General features: G+C 38.8%; 1 protein-coding gene across 1 annotated transcript in view; it reads left to right on the top strand.

The window, feature by feature from the left end:
• The window catches only part of LOC126161827 (regulating synaptic membrane exocytosis protein 2), a 1269779-nt gene that overhangs the window by 734397 nt on the left and 516855 nt on the right, over positions 1 to 18527 (top strand). The window contains 1 exon segment of the mRNA XM_049917929.1: positions 17433 to 17628. Within this exon segment, the coding sequence (XP_049773886.1) occupies positions 17433 to 17628 (196 nt within the window).

Here is an 18527-nt window from a genome sequence, read left to right as displayed (position 1 = left end):
CGTCAATGTTTCACTTCCATACATGGCTACACTCCATACAAATACTTTCAGAAACAACTTCCTGACACTTAAATCTATACTCGATGTTAACAATTTTCTCTTCTTCAGAAACGCTTTCCTTGCCATTGCCAGTCTACATTTTATATCCTCTCTACTTCGACCATCATCAGTTATTTTGCTCCCCAAATAGCAAAACTCCTTTACTACTTTAAGCGTCTCATTTCCTAATCTAATTCCCTCAGCATCACCCGACTTAATTCGACTATATTCCATGATCAGTGTTTTGCTTTTGTTGATGTTCATCTTATATCCTCCTTTCAAGACTCTGTCCATTCCGTTCAACTGCTCTTCCAAGTCCTTTGCTGTCTCTGACACAATTACAATGTCATCGGCGAACCTCAAAGTTTTTATTTCTTCTCCATGGATTTTAATACCTACTCTGAATTTTTCTTTTGTTTCCTTTATTGCTTGCTCAATATACAGATTGAATAACATCGGGGACAGGCTACAACCCTGTCTCACTCCCTTCCCAACCGCTGCTTCCCTTTCATGCCCCTTGACTCTTATAACTGCCATCTGGTTTCTGTACAAATTGTAAATAGCCTTTCGCTCCCTGTATTTTACCCCTGCCATCTTTACAATTTGAAAGAGAGTATTGCAGTCAACATTGTCGAAATCTTTCTCTAAGTCTACAAATGCTAGAAACGTAGGTTTGCCTTTCCTTAATCTATTTTCTAAGATAAGTCGTAGGGTCAGTATTGCCTCACGTGTTCCAACATTTCTGCGGAATCCAAACTGATCTTCCCCGAGGTCAGCTTCTATCAGTTTTTCCATTCGTCTGTAAAGAATTCACGTTAGTATTTTGCAGCAGTGACTTATTAAACTGACAGTTCGGTAATTTTCACATCTGTCAACACCTGCTTTCTTTGGGATTGGAATTATTATATTCTTCTTGAAGTCTGAGGGTATTTCACCTCTCTCATACATCTTGCTCACCAGATGGTATAGTTACGTCAGGACTGGCTCTCCCAAGGCCATCAGTAGTTCCAATGGAATGTTGTCTACTCCCGGGGCCTTGTTTCAACTCAGGTCTTTCAGTGCTCTGTCAAACTCTTCACGCAGTATCGCATCTCCCATTTCATCTTCATCTACATCCTCTTCAGTTTTCATAATATTGTCCTCAAGTACATTGCCCTTGTATAGACCCTCTATATATTCCTTCCACCTTTCTGTTATCCCTTCTTTGCTTTGAACTGGGTTTCCATCTGAGCTCTTGATATTCATTCAAGTGGTTCTCTTTTGTCCAAAGGTCTCTTTAATTTTACTGTAGGCAGTATCTATCTTACCCCTAGTGAGATGAGCTTCTACATCCTTACATTTGTCCTCTAGCCATCGCTGCTTAGCCATTTTGCACTTCCTGTCAATCTCATTTTTGAGACGTTTGTATTCCTTTTTGCCTGCTTCATTTACTACGTTTTTATATTTTCTCCTTTCATCAATTTAAGTCAATATTTCTTCTGTTACCCAAGGATTTCTACTAGCCCTTGTCTTTTTACCTACTTGATCTTCTGCCACCTTCACTACTTCATCCCTCAGAGCTACCCACTCTTCTTCTACTGTATTGCTTTCCCCCATTCCTGTCAATTGTTCCTTTATGTTCTCCCTGAAACTCTGTACAACCTCTGGTTTAGTCAGTTAATCCAGGTCCCATCTCCTTAAATTCCCACATTTTTGCAGTTTCTTCAGTTTTAATCTACAGTTCATAAACAATAGATTGTGTTCAGAGTCCACATCTGCCCCTAGAAATGTCTTACAATTTAAAACGTGGTTTCTAAATCTCTGTCTTACCATTATATAATCTATCTGATACCTTCTAGTATCTCCAGGATTCTTCCATGTATACAACCTTCTTTTATGATTCTTAAACCAAGTGTTAGCTATGATTAAGTTAGTTTTTGGTAAGCAGTTTTGGGTAAGCGGTTGGAAATGGTCAGCAAGACAGTATTTGGTTACTACGAGAGATTTAAAAACTGTGTTGTTTGGTGGTAGGATAGGTATTGAGACATAATGGTGCTCCATGGTGGCAATATGTTGTCAATTAAGTTGATATGTTTTGGAGGTTGTATTTGAGAGCAAGGATTTCATTTTGGCAGATATTCTATAGGTAGTTGGGAGTTGCGGAGGCAACACACATGGCTCAGGATTGTCTGTGTCATGGAGATCTGTTTCTTTAGTATCAGGTACCTGAGAGAAGTCATTCTGAAAGGAGGGATGGTATTCAGAGAGGGGACTTATGGTTATGGTTTGTCCATAGTTGTGGGGGTGGGGTGGAGGAGAGAGAGAGATTCCAGGGCTTAGGCAGGTTGTGGAATTGGATTTTAGTTGGAGTCTATTTGAGATAGGATGTTGCTTGGGAGGAGGAATGTAACATAACTGATGTCATTTAGCTATTTTTAACTCTATGGGAATACTGGAGGCTCAAATTGGGTGATATATGATGAGGAAAACGAAAAAACTGAATCAAAACCGTGAAATGGATGTAGCAGATGAATGAATTAGATACTTCTAAGTGGAACTATGGGTATGTAAGGGTACTGGGAGATGGAAATGAGGAGAATATTTGTTCACACATTAGCTATCACCAAGCATGGAAAACTGAGTGATTGATTTGAAGTGATGACAGGACCAATGTGTAGAGCAGGACTGAATCAATTTGGGGATAAACTGCAGTAATTTGCTTTTTAGATAATGCTTAACTGTGATGTGGCAGTCTGTCAGGCAGCTGGATTGTGTGCAGTGCAGCTGAATCAACTGCAACTAGTCCTACACATTTCTGACAAATCCCACATAAACATGCTAGTTGCAGCTGATAACATGTATATGTAATAAAGGTATGAAGGAAAATGTAGGGTGAGAGACAGTGGACAAAAAAAAAGAGGTAAAACAGATATAAAATATGATACAGTAACAAAGGAGGATGACATGACAATTATGATTGAACGCAGTTACATGACAATATAAATACAGATTGCGTTACATAAGAAATGCGACCAATTTTTTTCTGACGCAATGGTACACCACAACATGTTGTAACCAGCTGGGCTAACTGGAGGGGGGGTGTTGGCTTCAAAATGCTCTTTGTCTCATTTGGGTGCGAGCTGCTGGAGAGTCAGGATGTGCGTTTCTGTCAACCCTCTTTTGAGTTTATGTAACATGGCACAATGGATCATTCTGTAGAGCAACAGTACACAATCAAATTTTGCGTTAAACTTGGGAAGTCTACCTCCGAAACATTTCCATTACTTCAGCATGCCTTTGGGACTGATTGCTTGTCCAAATCACAAGTTTTCCAATGGTACAAGTCATTCATGGAGGGCCGAGAGGAGATTACCGACAAACCTCGCAGTGGACGGCCATCAACCGCACGAGTTGACGAAAATGTGACACGTGTGAGCGATTGTTTGAACTCTGACAGATGGCTGAGCCTTCAATTGATAGCACAAACTCTAAACATGTCAAAAACAACCGTTTCCCACATTTTGACAGAAGATTTTAACACGACGAAGGTGTGTTCCAAACTCATCCCAAAGGTGTTGACCAATGAACACAAGCACGTGCGAGTACTTTGGTGACGAGAAAAGTTGGAAATTTGTGAAAATGATCCTCATTTTTTAAACTCAGTTATCACAGGTGATGAGTCATGGATTTTTTAGTATGACCCTGAGACAAAAAGGCAGAGATCAGAGTGGCACACATCATCGTCACCCCACCCCAAGAAGGCACGCATGAGCAAGTGCAGGATCAAAACCATGCTCACTGTCTTCTTTGATGTCAGAGGCATTGTCCACCATGAATCTGTACCTACTGAGACTACAGTGATCTCAGCTTTCTACTTGGAAGTGCTCAAAAGACTGAAAAGGAGGGTCTTGCGCTGTCGAAGCAACATCAAGTACACGTGGAAAGTTCACCATGGCAACATTCCGAGTCACAGTGCCTTCATTGCCAACAACTTCCTGGCCATAACTAAGATCCCATTGGTTCCCCCAGCCTCTCTACAGTCCTGACCTTGTTCCTGCTTACTTTTTTTTGTTTCCTTGGTTAAAAGAAGTCATGAAAGGAAAACATTGGGTCACGATTGAAAGCATCCAGGCACATGTTAGATCAGCTCTGAAGGACATTCTGGAAAAGGCATTCCAGGGTGCCTTCCAGGCATGGAAACACTGCCTCCAGAAGTGTATCAGTGCAAGGGGGTGCTATTTTGAATTTTTTTTATTATTTGTATGAATATATTCAATAAATGATTTTTTTATGAATTTGGTCGCATTACTTATGGAATGCACCTTGTATGTCATGGATTGTTTTGATAGCATGTAAATAATTTAGGTGTAAAAGTAACAGCTCACTGAGTAGTAGAGGCATTGAGTCACTGACAGGCATGTAAACAAAATTGAAAGTTTAGCTAGCTTTTGGGTAAATCCTTTTTTTGAGCTACAGGACACATTGCTGCATTCACACACATATCTGTATGGTTACACTGTTAGGCTGAACACACTGTGCCAGGACTGCTCCTGTCCAGCTTGACTGAGGTGAAGAGCTGTGTAGGATGGAGTGGGTGATGGAAGAGTATAAACAGAGTACGGGAGTGAGATGGACATTTAGTTAAGGATGGCTGATGATTCTGATGGCTGTGAAGGAGGCAACAGATGCACAGCATAGGAATGTGGGTAGGAGAGGCAGTAGTTGTATGGGATAGGAGTGAAAAATGGACTCTGGGACCGGGGTGTTTGTGACGTGCACAATGACGATGACATGGAGAGGTTACTTGCCAGTGGGAAGTGAGGAAGATCGGAAGTGAGGGGGATGGGTGTGGGTTTAGTGAAGCTGTGATCATTGTGCAGGATAATGGTGTATAGATGGCAGTGGCAGGAGCATGAGGATGTGGCACAGTAATCTGCTCATGGGCTAAGTTTGGGGGTAGTGTCTGTCAGTGACAGCTCTAGTGACCCCTTCAGCATATGGGTCAAGGGAATTATTGGGCTGAAGATGTGTCATCCATTGATGACCAGACTATGTGGGAGTGATTTTTCTGTGTAGAAGGAATGATAGCTGGCAAAATGCAGGTGCTGTTGATTGTTACTGCATTTGATATGGGCAGAAGTAGGGATGAGGCATTCAGAGAGATTTAGGTCAACATCCAGAAAGGTGGAAAGAAAGCAAAATGTTGGGAGAGAAAGCATTGAGACTGTGGAGGTAAGAGTATAGGGTGTCTTGGTCCCAGGTTCATATCATGAAAATTTCATCAGTGAACATGTAGATGGCACATAAATAAGTTGTCATAGGAGGGTGCTATGCAGGTGTCCATGTCCATATCATAGATTTGTTTGTATATCTTCCTCAGTTGCAGTAGAGCAATTTGGGAGCTATGATGTAGGTAGTTGATGGAGGATGTCTGTGCCAGATAGAACTGTGCTTTCTGAGGGACAGGGGTCGGTGGAATGAGAAAATTTTGAGGCTATTGTGAAAGGAGGCTGGCATCCAGAGAGAGCAGTGGGTTGCGTATGCAGAACAGTGTGTAGGACTGGTTTTTAGCTAGTGATAGAATCAGGTATTTGAACTGAAACAGATTGATGGAGCTGGGGTCCATTTGGGATGGGGTGTCACTAAGGAGGAGGAAAGAAATGAGGTTTGTACTTGCAGTATGTCCTACATTTCCTTAAGCCTCATAGCCTCAATCTCTACATGTCATCTGCCCCCCCCCCCCCCCCCTGTCCCCCATGTCCAACCTGATCCAGGAACTCAACTTCACTCATCATGCACCCACACTCTCTTCCTTCCCTACATCCTGTAAACCCCCCTCCCCCCCAAACGACAATTTATGTCATCATATCCTGCACGAATTTCACTGATGCCTGCGCTGTGTTGCATTCCTGTCCTATACGCTGGCTCCTTCTGTCTCTCTAAACTCTTATCCCACTTCTCACTATGTTTCTTCCCTCACCCACTTGACCCTGACACCATTTCTCACTCAATCATGTTGCAGTCCCAGCAAATTTCATTCAACTGGCACAATTTTGCTATGTGTATGTGTGTGTGTGTTTGTGTGTGTGCCTGCATGCAGGCATGCATGTATGTGTGTGTGTGTACTCTAGTTCGCAAAAGGATTCATCGCAACTCATTGCCTCTATTATTCAATCAGTTGTTACTTTTACTTCCAAAATATTTTACTTTCTATCAGAACATTCTGTAATATATTTATCCCTTCCTTTCAAACTTGCTACTCTTCCATCATCGTTTTTTTGCTCTGTGTATGCTGCTTTGTGTTCATGGATGCTGTTTATAATGTCCTCAATATAATAAAAAAGTATTGCACCATTCAGAAATGATGCTGCCATTCCTTATAACTGTCATGTTCTTCCCATCTGAGTTTTATCCTCTTCACTCTAATTTAGAACTGTGCTTTGTCAGTTGTGATGTGGTCTAAACCCATAAACTGTAAGGAAATTAATTAAATGTGACAGTTTTATTCAGTGATTATATACTCATAGGATATGAATTATACATTAATCACTTCTGTCTTTATGACTCAGAAAACTTGCTGAAATATGTTTTTTGGTACAAAAGCTATTTGAGAAATTTAAATTATGTATTCTAAAGATTGTATCTGTTCTTGGACTAAAGTGATGATTTCATATGCATTCATGCAACAGTTGACATTTATAGTATGTCATGAGAAGTTCGAATAACTGTTGTTGTGATCTTCAGTCTGAAGACTGGTTCGATGCAGCTCTCCATTACTCCTCTATTCTGTGCAAGCCTCTTCATCTCTGAATAACTGCTGCAACCCGTATCCATTTGAACTTACTGCATTCATCTCTTGGTCTCTCTCTACGACTTTTACCACCCACAGTTCTCTCCATTACTAAACTGTCAATTCCTTGATACCTGGGATGTGTGCTATCAACTAATGTGCAATAAATTTATTTTCCCTCCAATTTCATTATATTCCTCTTAATTGATTACCCAATCTACCCACCTAATCTTCAACGTTCTTCGGTAGCACCACATTTTGAAAGAATCTATTGTCTTCTTGTCTGAGCTGTTTATCCTCCACAGTTAACTTCCACATTGCTCTACACTTCAGACAAGGACTTTCTGAAAAGGCTGCCAAACATCCAATACTAACAAAATATCTCTTTTTGTTGCTTTGCCTGTTTATATTTTATATCATCTCTACTTTGGCCATCATTAATTATTTTGTCACCCAAACAGCAAAACTCTTAGTGTGTCATTTCCTAGTTTAATCTGTTCAGCATTGCCTGATTTAACTCCACTTCATTGCATTACCTATGTTTTACTCTTTTCGATTTTTCATCTAAGAACATCTTTCTAAGACATTATCCAGTCCTTTCCACTGGTCTTACAAGTCCCTTGCCATCTCTAGAATTACAGTGACATCAACAAATCTCAGAGTTTTTATTTCTTCTCGCTGAACCTTGGCTGCATTACATTACTTTTGTTTTACTGTTTCTGATGTTCATCTTACAACCTCTTTCAAAATATTATCCAGTCTGTTCAACTACTCTTCCAAGTTCCTTTCTGTCTAAAATTACAATGACATCAGCAAACCTCAAAGCTTTTATTTCTTCTCCCTGAAATTCATTCTTCTTTAAGTGTGAGACATTTTGCCTGCCTCATATATGTAGTACAGAAGGTGGATACGTTTTGTCACTGCTTGTTTGCCTAAGGATCTCAGTAATTCTGAGCAAATGGCTTCTACTCCAGAGGCCTTATTTTGACTTAGATATTTCAGTATTCTAACAAATTCTTTTCACAGAATCATATCTTCCATCTTGTCTTCATTTACTTCCTCGTCTCTTTCTATAATATTGCCTTCGAGTTCACTTCCCTCGTATAGCCCTTTGTGTATTCCTTCTACATTTCAGCTTTCGCTTCTTTGCTTAGTAAAGGCTTTCTGTCTGAGCACTTGATATTCACACAGATCAGCTGCTTCTCTTTTTTACAAAGATCTGTTCAACTTTCCTATGTGCAGCATTTATCTTCACCCTAGTTATATATGTTTCTACACCTTGCATTTTTCCTCTAGCCATTCCTGCTTAGCCATTTTGTTTTTTTTCTGTGAATCTCATTTCTTTGGACATCTGTGTTCCTTTTCACCCATTTCATTTGCTGCATTTTTATCTATTCTCCTTTCATCATTTGAATTCAGTATCTCCTGTCTATCCAAGGATTTCTACTAGGCCTTGTCTTTTTACTTATTTGATCCTTTGCTGCCTTCACTATTTTATTTTTCAAAGCTATCCATTCATCCTTTATTATGCTCCCTGTTTCAGGCATTCATTGCCTCATGCTCTCTTTGAAAGTGTCAAAAACCACTGGTTCTGTCGATTTATCCAGCCACATCTCATTAATGTCCTACCTTTCTGGAGTTTCTACAGTTTTAGTCTATACTTCATAAACACTAAATAATGGTCTGCGTCCATATCTGCCCCTGCAAACATTTTGCTGTTCCAAACCTGATTGTGAAATTTCTGTGATACCATTATATAAGTTATCTGAAACCTCCTGGTGTCTCCAGTTCTTGTCCATGTATACACCTTCTGCCATGATTCTTAAAACAAATGTTTGTAATGATTAAATTGTCTCAGTGCAAAATTCTACCAGGTGGTTTCCCAATTTTTCGTCATCTCCCACAGACCATATTTTCCTATTATTTTTCATTCTCTTCCTTTTCCTATCATCAAATTCTAGTACAATATCACAGTAAAATTTTTTTCTCTCTTTTCTAATTTATTTTTAACTCATTGTTGATTTTTTCACAGACCATATTTTCCTATTATTTTTCATTCTCTTCCTTTTCCTATCATCAAATTCTAGTACAATATCACAGTAAAATTTTTTCTCTCTTTTCTAATTTATTTTTAACTCATTGTTGATTTTTTCAATCTATTTGATATCTACGGATCTAACAGGCATGTGAATTTATGCTACCATGGTGGGTGCTGGCTTCTTGTCTGCTGGCTATGATATTGTGTCACTATGCTGCTCATAGTAGTTTACCCCTATTGCTGTTTTCTTATTCATTATCCTATGTACTTTTGCATTATCCATATTTTATTTTGTACTTATATTAGTGTACTCATCTGGACACAAGTGCAGTTTATCCTACCGCCAGACTTTACTAATTGCCATTATATCTAACTTCAAACTATCCACTTCCCTCTTTAAATTCTCTAACATACCTATCCAATTAAGGGATTTAACATTCCATGCTCTGATCCATAGAATTCCAGTTTTAGTTTTCCCGATAACAGCATCCTCCTCAGTAGCTCTTGCATAGTAATCTAGATGGAGGGCTATTTTACCTTTGGAATATTTTACCCAAGAGGATACCATCACCATTAAGCCATACAATAAAGCTGCATGTCTTGGGAAAAATAATGGCTGTAGTTTCCTATTCCTTTCAAGCATTTCATAATACCAATATATCAAGTCCATGTTGGCTAATGTTTCAAGGCCAGATCAGTCAACATCCAGACTGTTGCTCCTGCAAATTCTGAAAACGTTCCTGCTGCTCTTCAGGAACCACATATTTCTCTGGCCTCTTGACAGACATCCCTCCATTGTTGTTGCGCCTGTGGTACAGCTATCAGTATCATCACCACCTTAGCGAGGTTTATGGTTCATGGGGATGCGTCTGAGTGAATACTAGCTCATAAAACAGGCCCAGATCGGGGGGGGGGGGGGGGGGGGGGTGGCAAGCAGGTGTATTTGCCCCAGGCAGTTATTTCATGGGGCACCAAATTTATATTCTTCAAGGAAAAAACCTTGTTCCACAAAGCACCTAGCATCCAGCACATGTTGGTCTATCAATTATTCATATTATTTTGAAACACATCCAAATTGATTTTTGAACATTTTTAACACATTCTAAGATGATTTCTGAATGAATAATAAATTGATTTTTCGATGTGTGCATAGTGTACGTGATTTCTGCCAGGGGAATACCCTTCGCATCTAGAAACAAAAAACTTTCCTGCAGGCAAAAGGGGACAGAGCTCTAGAAGTTGAGCCGAATAAACCTGAATGAATGAATGCCAATTGCTGTTTGTGTATGTGGTTTGATTGGATGTAGAAATAATCGGTGTTGTTATAATTATTAGTGAAATCCATAGATTCAGATTTCAGAGTGGAAATAAATTACTAACAGGAATAACATGTAAGATAGATTACATATTATTTTCTCGGTGTATCCAAGAAAATTTGTGCCAGATCTCTTCGGCACCAGTTGTACAGTGCCCAGTTGGCAGCCACTTTAAGTTCTATTGTTGGAATATCATAGTTAACACGATGTATGAACATGTAATAACACCTAACTGGAGAATAAATGCGGTATAAGTGTACCTGTGATTCTGGCAGAGTTAATGAAGTTAACTGGAGAATAAGTTTTGACAATGGCAGGAATAGTTCAAAATTAGTGATGACAAGAGTGTTTGTTGGAACGAGAAATGAGAAGAATTGAGGATATCACACAAATTATATGGAAGAATATGACGATTCCAAATTTATATAAAAGTTTTGTACTACTACTTTTTGATCTCATGCGTGAGAAATTGAATCGTATGTATGAAATGTGAAACTATTTCCTAATGTAAAACTTTTTGCTTGTAGTAGGCTTAAAAGGCATTTGATATTGGTACTTTGTTTTGATATTGGTACTTTGTGAATTATATTTTGTTGTGTTATTTATGTAAATGAGGTACATAAAAATGATCATTTACACCAAAGCAGTCTTGCCTACTAGGCATGTGTTACAATTGCTTCAATATTAGAAAGGCGTGTTTCATTGTATCTAGCAGACAGTGACAAAATAGACGCAATCAATCAAGAAACCACACCAGTCTTGGGTGCTATTTGTGTTAACAGCTTTTTCAGTGTTAGACAACATTTTGTTTTTTCATGTAGCAAAACATTTGACACACCTTGATGAGGTAATAAATTCTTTCACAAATACAAAAGCAGGTCATGTAAAGATTAGAGAGAAAAGAGTGCTGGGACCTAAGGATTGAAGAACTGTATACTGTCCTGCTTGTCTCTTGTCTTTATTGGTTTTATGTTTCCTATATTTAATTTTAGGTCAAACAAAAGAGAAAATTATTAGCTAATAGGCAACAAAGAGTGCATATTTTCTGAAGGTCACAGATAATCCCACCCAATATTAACTATGAGTTTTTTTTAAGGGGGTTAGGATGTCAAACTGGCCAACTGGGAGTAGGGTGTATACGACCCGGGACAACCGGGAAATCCAGGAAAAACCCGGGAATTTCTGGAATTCCGGGAATGTTTCATTTATTTAGCTTTGAGTTATTTTTTTGTAATTTTGACTGCAGAATTGATTCTCTAGCAAAGAATGTTATTGTATCCTGCTACTGGATATAAACATAAACGAGACGGAAAAAAATAACTTTAGTGGCAACGGAAATGTACAATTTACGACAACAAAACACCGTGCACGCACAAGCGTCTGCAGATAGCAAAAATATGTCACAGGCCGTAGGGCGCAGACTGTAATTCGTCGTAACAATAAACTGCTTGCTATGAGCATGACGTCACAACTGTTCACATTAGGTTCGTTTGACCACTTGCCAGCGGTCTGTAGCGCATGCGCATTTGACTCGCGTATAAGCAGTACCTTCTCCCGCTTCCCGCTACTTGAAGTTTGGCTGTGAGCTGTATCGGTAGTAGCAGCAAGCAACCAGATGCAAACGAGAAAAATTTTTCTCGCGCCCCCTAGCTGCCAGATTCGCGCTTGCACAGAGTTGTCTGAGTTGTAGTGGGGAGGGGGTTAGTCTCCACGTCACCCGTGTTGACGTTAAGTGATTTCGCTGCTTCTCTTCGTGTACAGCTCCCACGTCAAATGAAAACAAAACGGATTTCTGTGGCCGGGAGCTATCAAGTGAATTAAAATACATTCACATAATTACGGAGGGCAAAAATATATTATTAATTTCAGTTTTCTGATTTTCTTTTCTTTCCAAGTTAGTAGCAGTCAAGCATTAATTGCCTTGCAGAAGAATGAAGTTATTTTTGCAAGTTTGCTAAAGAAATTCCGCTGAGGCAATCATTTTATTTGAAACGAAGTGTTTCATTCTACAGTATTGGCTAGTTCCAACTGTTCGCTGAATTTCAAGTGCACGTTATCATCTTCTGCCATGTATGGCATTATGCCATATTAAAGAACCAAACATGAGATCGTAGAGTACTGGTACTCCAAGAAAATTTACATCCCAAAAACCACACTGAAAAGCTTAATATCAGATGGGATCTGCTTCATTGTGAATCTGGAAAAAGCCAATTTGCACTTCAAGCCGAATTATGCATTTTAGTATGGTTTAGAAATTTCGATGCTCTTTGGAGTATCCTCTGATGCCCTGTTTCTTTTATGATGTAATGTAAGCTCTCTTAGTGCTTTATACACACGAACATGCGGGCTTCCTACACCACTGCAGTTGCACACACACAATAATGCGTTTTCTGGCGCTCTCTAGCAACTGATAAATCGAACCTATTTCTAACAGTATTGCGAACGGTGGTCAGAAAAGCTTTACTTTCAAAGTTAATTTCTTTTTACACAAGATGGATTATGTTACCTGTGAGAAAGTGGAATGGATACCTAAATCACAGATCGTTCGAAACTGAACAGTTTGAGGACCAGCCACTTACAAGAATTTCTCATACTTTTAAATTTACTGGCACATTTGTGTGATTTATCTTAAAGTATAACACACGAAAAAAAAAGATCAATATTACATGTGAAAGCTTAGCTTCTATTGTAGCATGTTAATCTTAGAGACCAATATCGTATGTGAAAGCTCAGCTTTTCTTGTAGATATACGGTACTGTGTACATTAATGTAAACCGTTAACTTTTCCTCCTGTGTGTTAGCGCTGTGTAACCAGTAATCTTTGCTATTGTCTGACTATAACACATGTCCTATGCTCTGAATAGCTGCTGTCATCGGCTGGCGAGATCTCGTGGCTTGAGATGACTCGCTTACAAAAGGACATCGCAACCTCGGTTGCAACGCTCCGGAAACTAACGCGCTGTGTTTGGTACAATTCGAATTTATACTTTCGTAATACGAAAATATGCACCATATAAGTTGCTGCAAATCAATGCTCCATCTTTTCTTTTTTTTTTCGGGAAGTTCTACGCGATTATATAAAACGTTAACCATTCAAAGGATTGATAAGTTTTACAGTTCCGAGGGAAAATCTACGGAAAACCTACTGTCACTTAGCACAGAAAAAGTGTATTTTCGCCCGGGAAAAAGCATATTTTTTAAACGGGATATCCGGGAGAAATCCGGGAATAATACGGGAATTTTTTTTCCTAGTCCCCGTATACACCCTGCAGGACATTTTAATTTCCACTGTTCCGCATATAGATTAGGTGGCTTCCATTACAAAATATCCACTTTTGAATGAAGGGAGGAAGGAAGGGTCAGCTGCTGGTTCTACACAGCCAATGATACAATGGTGGACTGAAGATATGTCTGGAAGGAGAGACATTGATATTCACTGTTTTCAAAGGAGGAGGAACTGCTGTATTCTCAGGACCCAGCAAAACCACAACCTCAGAAATCACAACATATTCAGCAGAAACAGCAAAATATTTGCAACAATGAAGCTATAAATTTCACAGCTGCTCCTGTCAAGGACGATGATGGCGATGATGATTAAAAGTAGCAATACAACAGATGGCAGTCGAAGTTAACAAAAGAGGCAGTGAAAATAAAAATTGTCCTTTTTATTTTATTTCTCCTTGTTGTTGTTGTTGTTGTTGTTGTTGTTGTGGTCTTCAGTTCGGAGATTGGTTTGATACAGCTCTCCATGCTACCCTATCCTGTGCAAGGTTCTTTATCTCCCAGTACCTACTGCAACCTACATCCATCTCAATCTGTTTAGTGTATTCATCTCTTTGTCTTCATCTACGATTTTTACACTCCATGCTGCCCTCCACTACTAAATTGGTGATCCCTTGGTGCCTCAGAATATGCCCTACCAACTGATCCCTTCTTCTAGTCAAGTTGTGCCACAAATTTCTCTTCTCTCCAGTTCTATTCAATACCTCCTCATTAGTTATGTGATCTATCCATCTAATCTTCAGCATTCTTCTGTAGCACCACATTTCGAAAGCTTCTATTCTTTTCTTGTCTAAACTATTTATCATCCATATTTCACTTTCATACATGGCTAAACTCCATACTAATACTTTCAGAAATGACTTCCTGACACTTAAATCTATACTCAATGTTAACAAATTTCTCTTCCTCAGAAACGCTTTCCTTGCCATTGCCAGTCTACATTTTATATCCTCCCTACTTCGACCATCATCAGTTATTTTGCTCCCCAAATAGCAGAACTCATTTATTACTTTAAGCATCTCATTTCCTAATCTAAGTCCTGCAGCATCACCCGATTTAATTCAACTACGTTCCATTATTCTTGTTTTGCCTTTGTTGATGTTCATCTTATATTCTCCTTTCAAGACACTGTCCATTCCGTTCAACTGCTCTTCCAAGTCCTTTGCTGTCTTTGACAGAATTACAATGTCATCGGCGAACCTCAAAGTTTTTATTTCTTCTCCATGGATTTTAATTCCAACTCCAAATTTTTCTTTTGTTTCTTTTACTGCTTGCTCAATATACAGATTGAATAACATCGGGGATAGGCTACAACCCTGTCTCACTCCCTTCCCAACCAACGCTTCCCTTTCATGCCCCTTGACTCTCATAATTGCCATCTGGTTTCTGTACAAATTGTAAATAGCCTTTCGCTCCCTGTATTTTACCCCTGCCACCTTCAGAATTTGAAAGAGAGTATTCCAGTCAACATTGTCGAAACCTTTATTATTACAAATGCTAGAAACGTAGGTTTGCCTTTCCTTAATCTATTTTCTAAGGTAAGTCGTAGGGTCAGTATTGCCTCACATGTTCCAACATTTCTATGGAATCTAATCTGATCATCCCCGAGGTCAGCTTCTACCAGTTTTTCCATTTGTCTGTAAAGAATTTGTGTCAGTATTTTTCAGCCATGGCTTATTAAACTGATAGTTCGGTAATTTTCACATCTGTCAACACCTGCTTTCTTTGGGATGGGAATTATTATATTTTTCTTTAAGTATGAGGGCATTTCGCCTGTCGCATACATCTTGCTCATCAGGATGTAGTGTTTTGTTAGGCCTGGCTCTCCCAAGGCTGTCAGTAGTTCTAATGGAATGTTGTCTACTCCTGGGGCTTTGTTTCGACTTAGGTCTTTCAGTGCTCTGTCAAAATCTTCACGCAATATTATATCTCCTATTTCATCTTCATCTACATTCTCTTCCATTTCTATAATATTGTCCTCAAGTACATTCCCCCATTCTTGTCAATCGTTCCCTAAACTCTCCCTGCAGCTGTCTACAACCTGTGGTTGTTTCTCCTTGTATTATCAAAGAAATCAATAAATGGCACAAGTGTAGAATAGGTTTATATTAACTGTTTAGGCAGAGAAAGTTTGTAATTTTGATTAGTCAGAATATGTCAAAAGATAAATATGGTTGCTGTTGCCATGTGCCTCTGCCCCTCCACCTCTCTCTCTCTCTCTCTCTCTCTCACTCACTCACTCACGCTCTCTGGTGACTACATGTTCTCAAAAAAATTGGAAGTATTGATGTATCCTCAATGAGTTTTAATTTGTGGTAAAACAAAAAAAAAAAAAATTGCATTAGAGATTGCAAATGGAATAAAGTTCACCACATCATTAAAAATCTGACTGTTGCTTTTGATGTATGTTCTGTGAATGATGCAAGTAGTTACAAGGGTCTTAAACATTATGAAGGTGGTCATGAACTGCTGAAGATGAAGAGTGGCTTTGCTGTCCCAGTAAGTCAAACTCTGATAACAATTTCATAAAAGTGAAGAAAATGATTATTCACAGTCATCATATCAGTATCATGGAGGCTGTTGATGATGTTAGCATATCATTTGTTTCATGCAAAGAAATTTTTTTAAGTGTTTTGCACATTAAATGTGTCACCAACACTTGTTCTGAAATTGTTACGTTTCAACTAAAACAGTGCTGAATAAATATTGCTCATGAGCTGATGAATTAAAAGTATTAATGGGCCATGGGTGGTGATGGAACACAGATGTATGGGTATGATGAAGATAAGCTGTCAAAAACAAATCTTCCTGAGGAGCCAATGTTGAAAGTAAACTGACATGTCAATGAAATTTGAAGTTTGTGCATACTACACTCTTTGATTTAAATGGCATTGTATATCAGATGTTCTTGTCACCAGGTTTTAAAATTTATAAAAATTGTTATTTGGGTGTTCTGTGTCATTTGCATCAAACAATACAATAAAATATTCAAATTGATGGTGAAACAACTCGCCCCAATTGCAGAGCAAATTACTAATTTTTCATGAATCTTCAAACAAAAACAACACTCTCTATTAGACATGATATGCTGTGATTACTTCTTTTTCTGAAGTTGAAAATAATAATGAAAGAATGATGTTTTGCTGACATAGAATAAATAAACACGAAATCACTACAGGAGACAAATTCCACAGCAAAAATTACATTCTAGAAACAGTTTGAGGATTCTAAAATGTGTTAGCAAGAATGTTTTCTTTCTCATGGGAGATACTGTCAGGTTACAAGTATAATATGACTTAACAAATACCCGCATCTCGTGGTCGTGCGGTAGCGTTCTCGCTTCCCACGCCCGGGTTCGATTCCCGGCGGGGTCAGGGATTTTCTCTGCCTCGTGATGGCTGGGTGTTGTGTGATGTCCTTAGGTTAGTTAGGTTTAAGTAGTTCTAAGTTCTAGGGGACTGATGACCTAAGATGTTCAGTCCCATAGTGCTCAAAGCCATTTTGAACTTAACAAATAAAAAAATATTGAAAAATAAATTCCACTTTTGGAGGTGATATAGATTTTAATTACCTAGTTAATTTTATGTTTGACAGATCATTTACTTATTTTTTATTGAAATGTTTTAGAACACATTTGGTTGACAGTGAGAATGGTACAACTTGTTGGCAATCACATCTGGTGCCCACTACTGCAGGGGAGCTATGTGCAGATATTCATGGAATGAATAATAATTAGTCATTTTGTTGACAAACGAACAATTTCAGTTTACATAATTTTTAAAATGATAATTTCATTTCAATAAATGAATAAATGAAATTTTTTGAATAAAGCATCATAATTGGTTTGTAGGTGATAGTGAGTTTCCTAGTTTGAATTGCAGCTATCTGTCTTCCATGTTTTCCCATTTTATTGTAATGGTTCATTAATAGAGGTACTTTTAGTTTTGTTTGACTACCTTTTTTGTCACAAATGCATTAATTTTTTTAGGATGGGATCATCATTACACTGGACTTAGTGACAGTGATTTACCACGAAGTACAATGCCACCATCCAGAATGCATCGGTCACCAGACAAAGATATAATGGGTGACTTTGGTGACAGTGATATTGAGAGTGTTGTGAGTGTGACAAGCAGTGCCTTCTCAACCCAATCTGAGCGACCGCGTGGCTCCAGGGGTCTCAGGTATGTATGTGATATGAGTAGGACTTTTTATTAAAATGGTTATCATGATCATACCATAATTTACAGTCTTGATCCTCTCACATTTGGCATATCATGTTTGTTCTCCATGTAGTGCCATTAGTTACAGTAAGTATTGCAATTGGCTTATAGCATGATGGAGTGGCAAGAAAATTGGTAACTTGTGTGAGGAATGAAATCTTTGGTGGAATTATTTATGATGAAAATGAGTGTGCATAGGAATGTCCTGCTTCTCTTGAAACTTTTTAGAGAAACCTACAAATTGGAGGGTAAAATCTGTAATCCCTGTTAAATATAGACAGTGCACTGCAAATCGCTTCAGCTGCAAGCAAATGACCATTCACTCTGAAACTGTGTGTATCTCATGTGAAGTGCATAGTCTTCCTACAAATGGTTTATAAAATTATATAAATATATTTAAAAAGAAAGATGATGAGACTTACCCAACAAAAGCGCTGGCAGGTCGATAGACACACAAATAAACACAAACATACACACAAAACTCTAGCTTTCGCAACCAACGGTTGCCTCGTCAGGAAAGAGGGAAGGAGAAGGAAAGACAAAAGGATTGGGTTTTAAGGGAGAGGGTAAGGAGTCATTCCAATCCCGGGAGCGGAAAGACTTACCTTAGGGGGAAAAAAGGACAGGTTTACACTCGCACACACACACACATATCCATCCACACATACACAGACACAAGCAGACATTTGAAATGTCTGCTTGTGTCTGTGTATGTGTGGATGGATATGTGTGTGTGTGTGCGAGTGTAAACCTGTCCTTTTTTCCCCCTAAGGTAAGTCTTTCCGCTCCCGGGATTGGAATGACTCCTTACCCTCTCCCTTAAAACCCAATCCTTTTGTCTTTCCTTCTCCTTCCCTCTT

This window comes from Schistocerca cancellata, chromosome 2 (genome assembly GCF_023864275.1).
Source record: "Schistocerca cancellata isolate TAMUIC-IGC-003103 chromosome 2, iqSchCanc2.1, whole genome shotgun sequence".
Classification (NCBI taxonomy): Eukaryota; Metazoa; Arthropoda; class Insecta; order Orthoptera; family Acrididae; genus Schistocerca; species Schistocerca cancellata.
The sequence above is the reverse complement of the archived record's forward strand: the minus strand, read 5'-3'. Positions and strand labels throughout refer to the sequence as shown.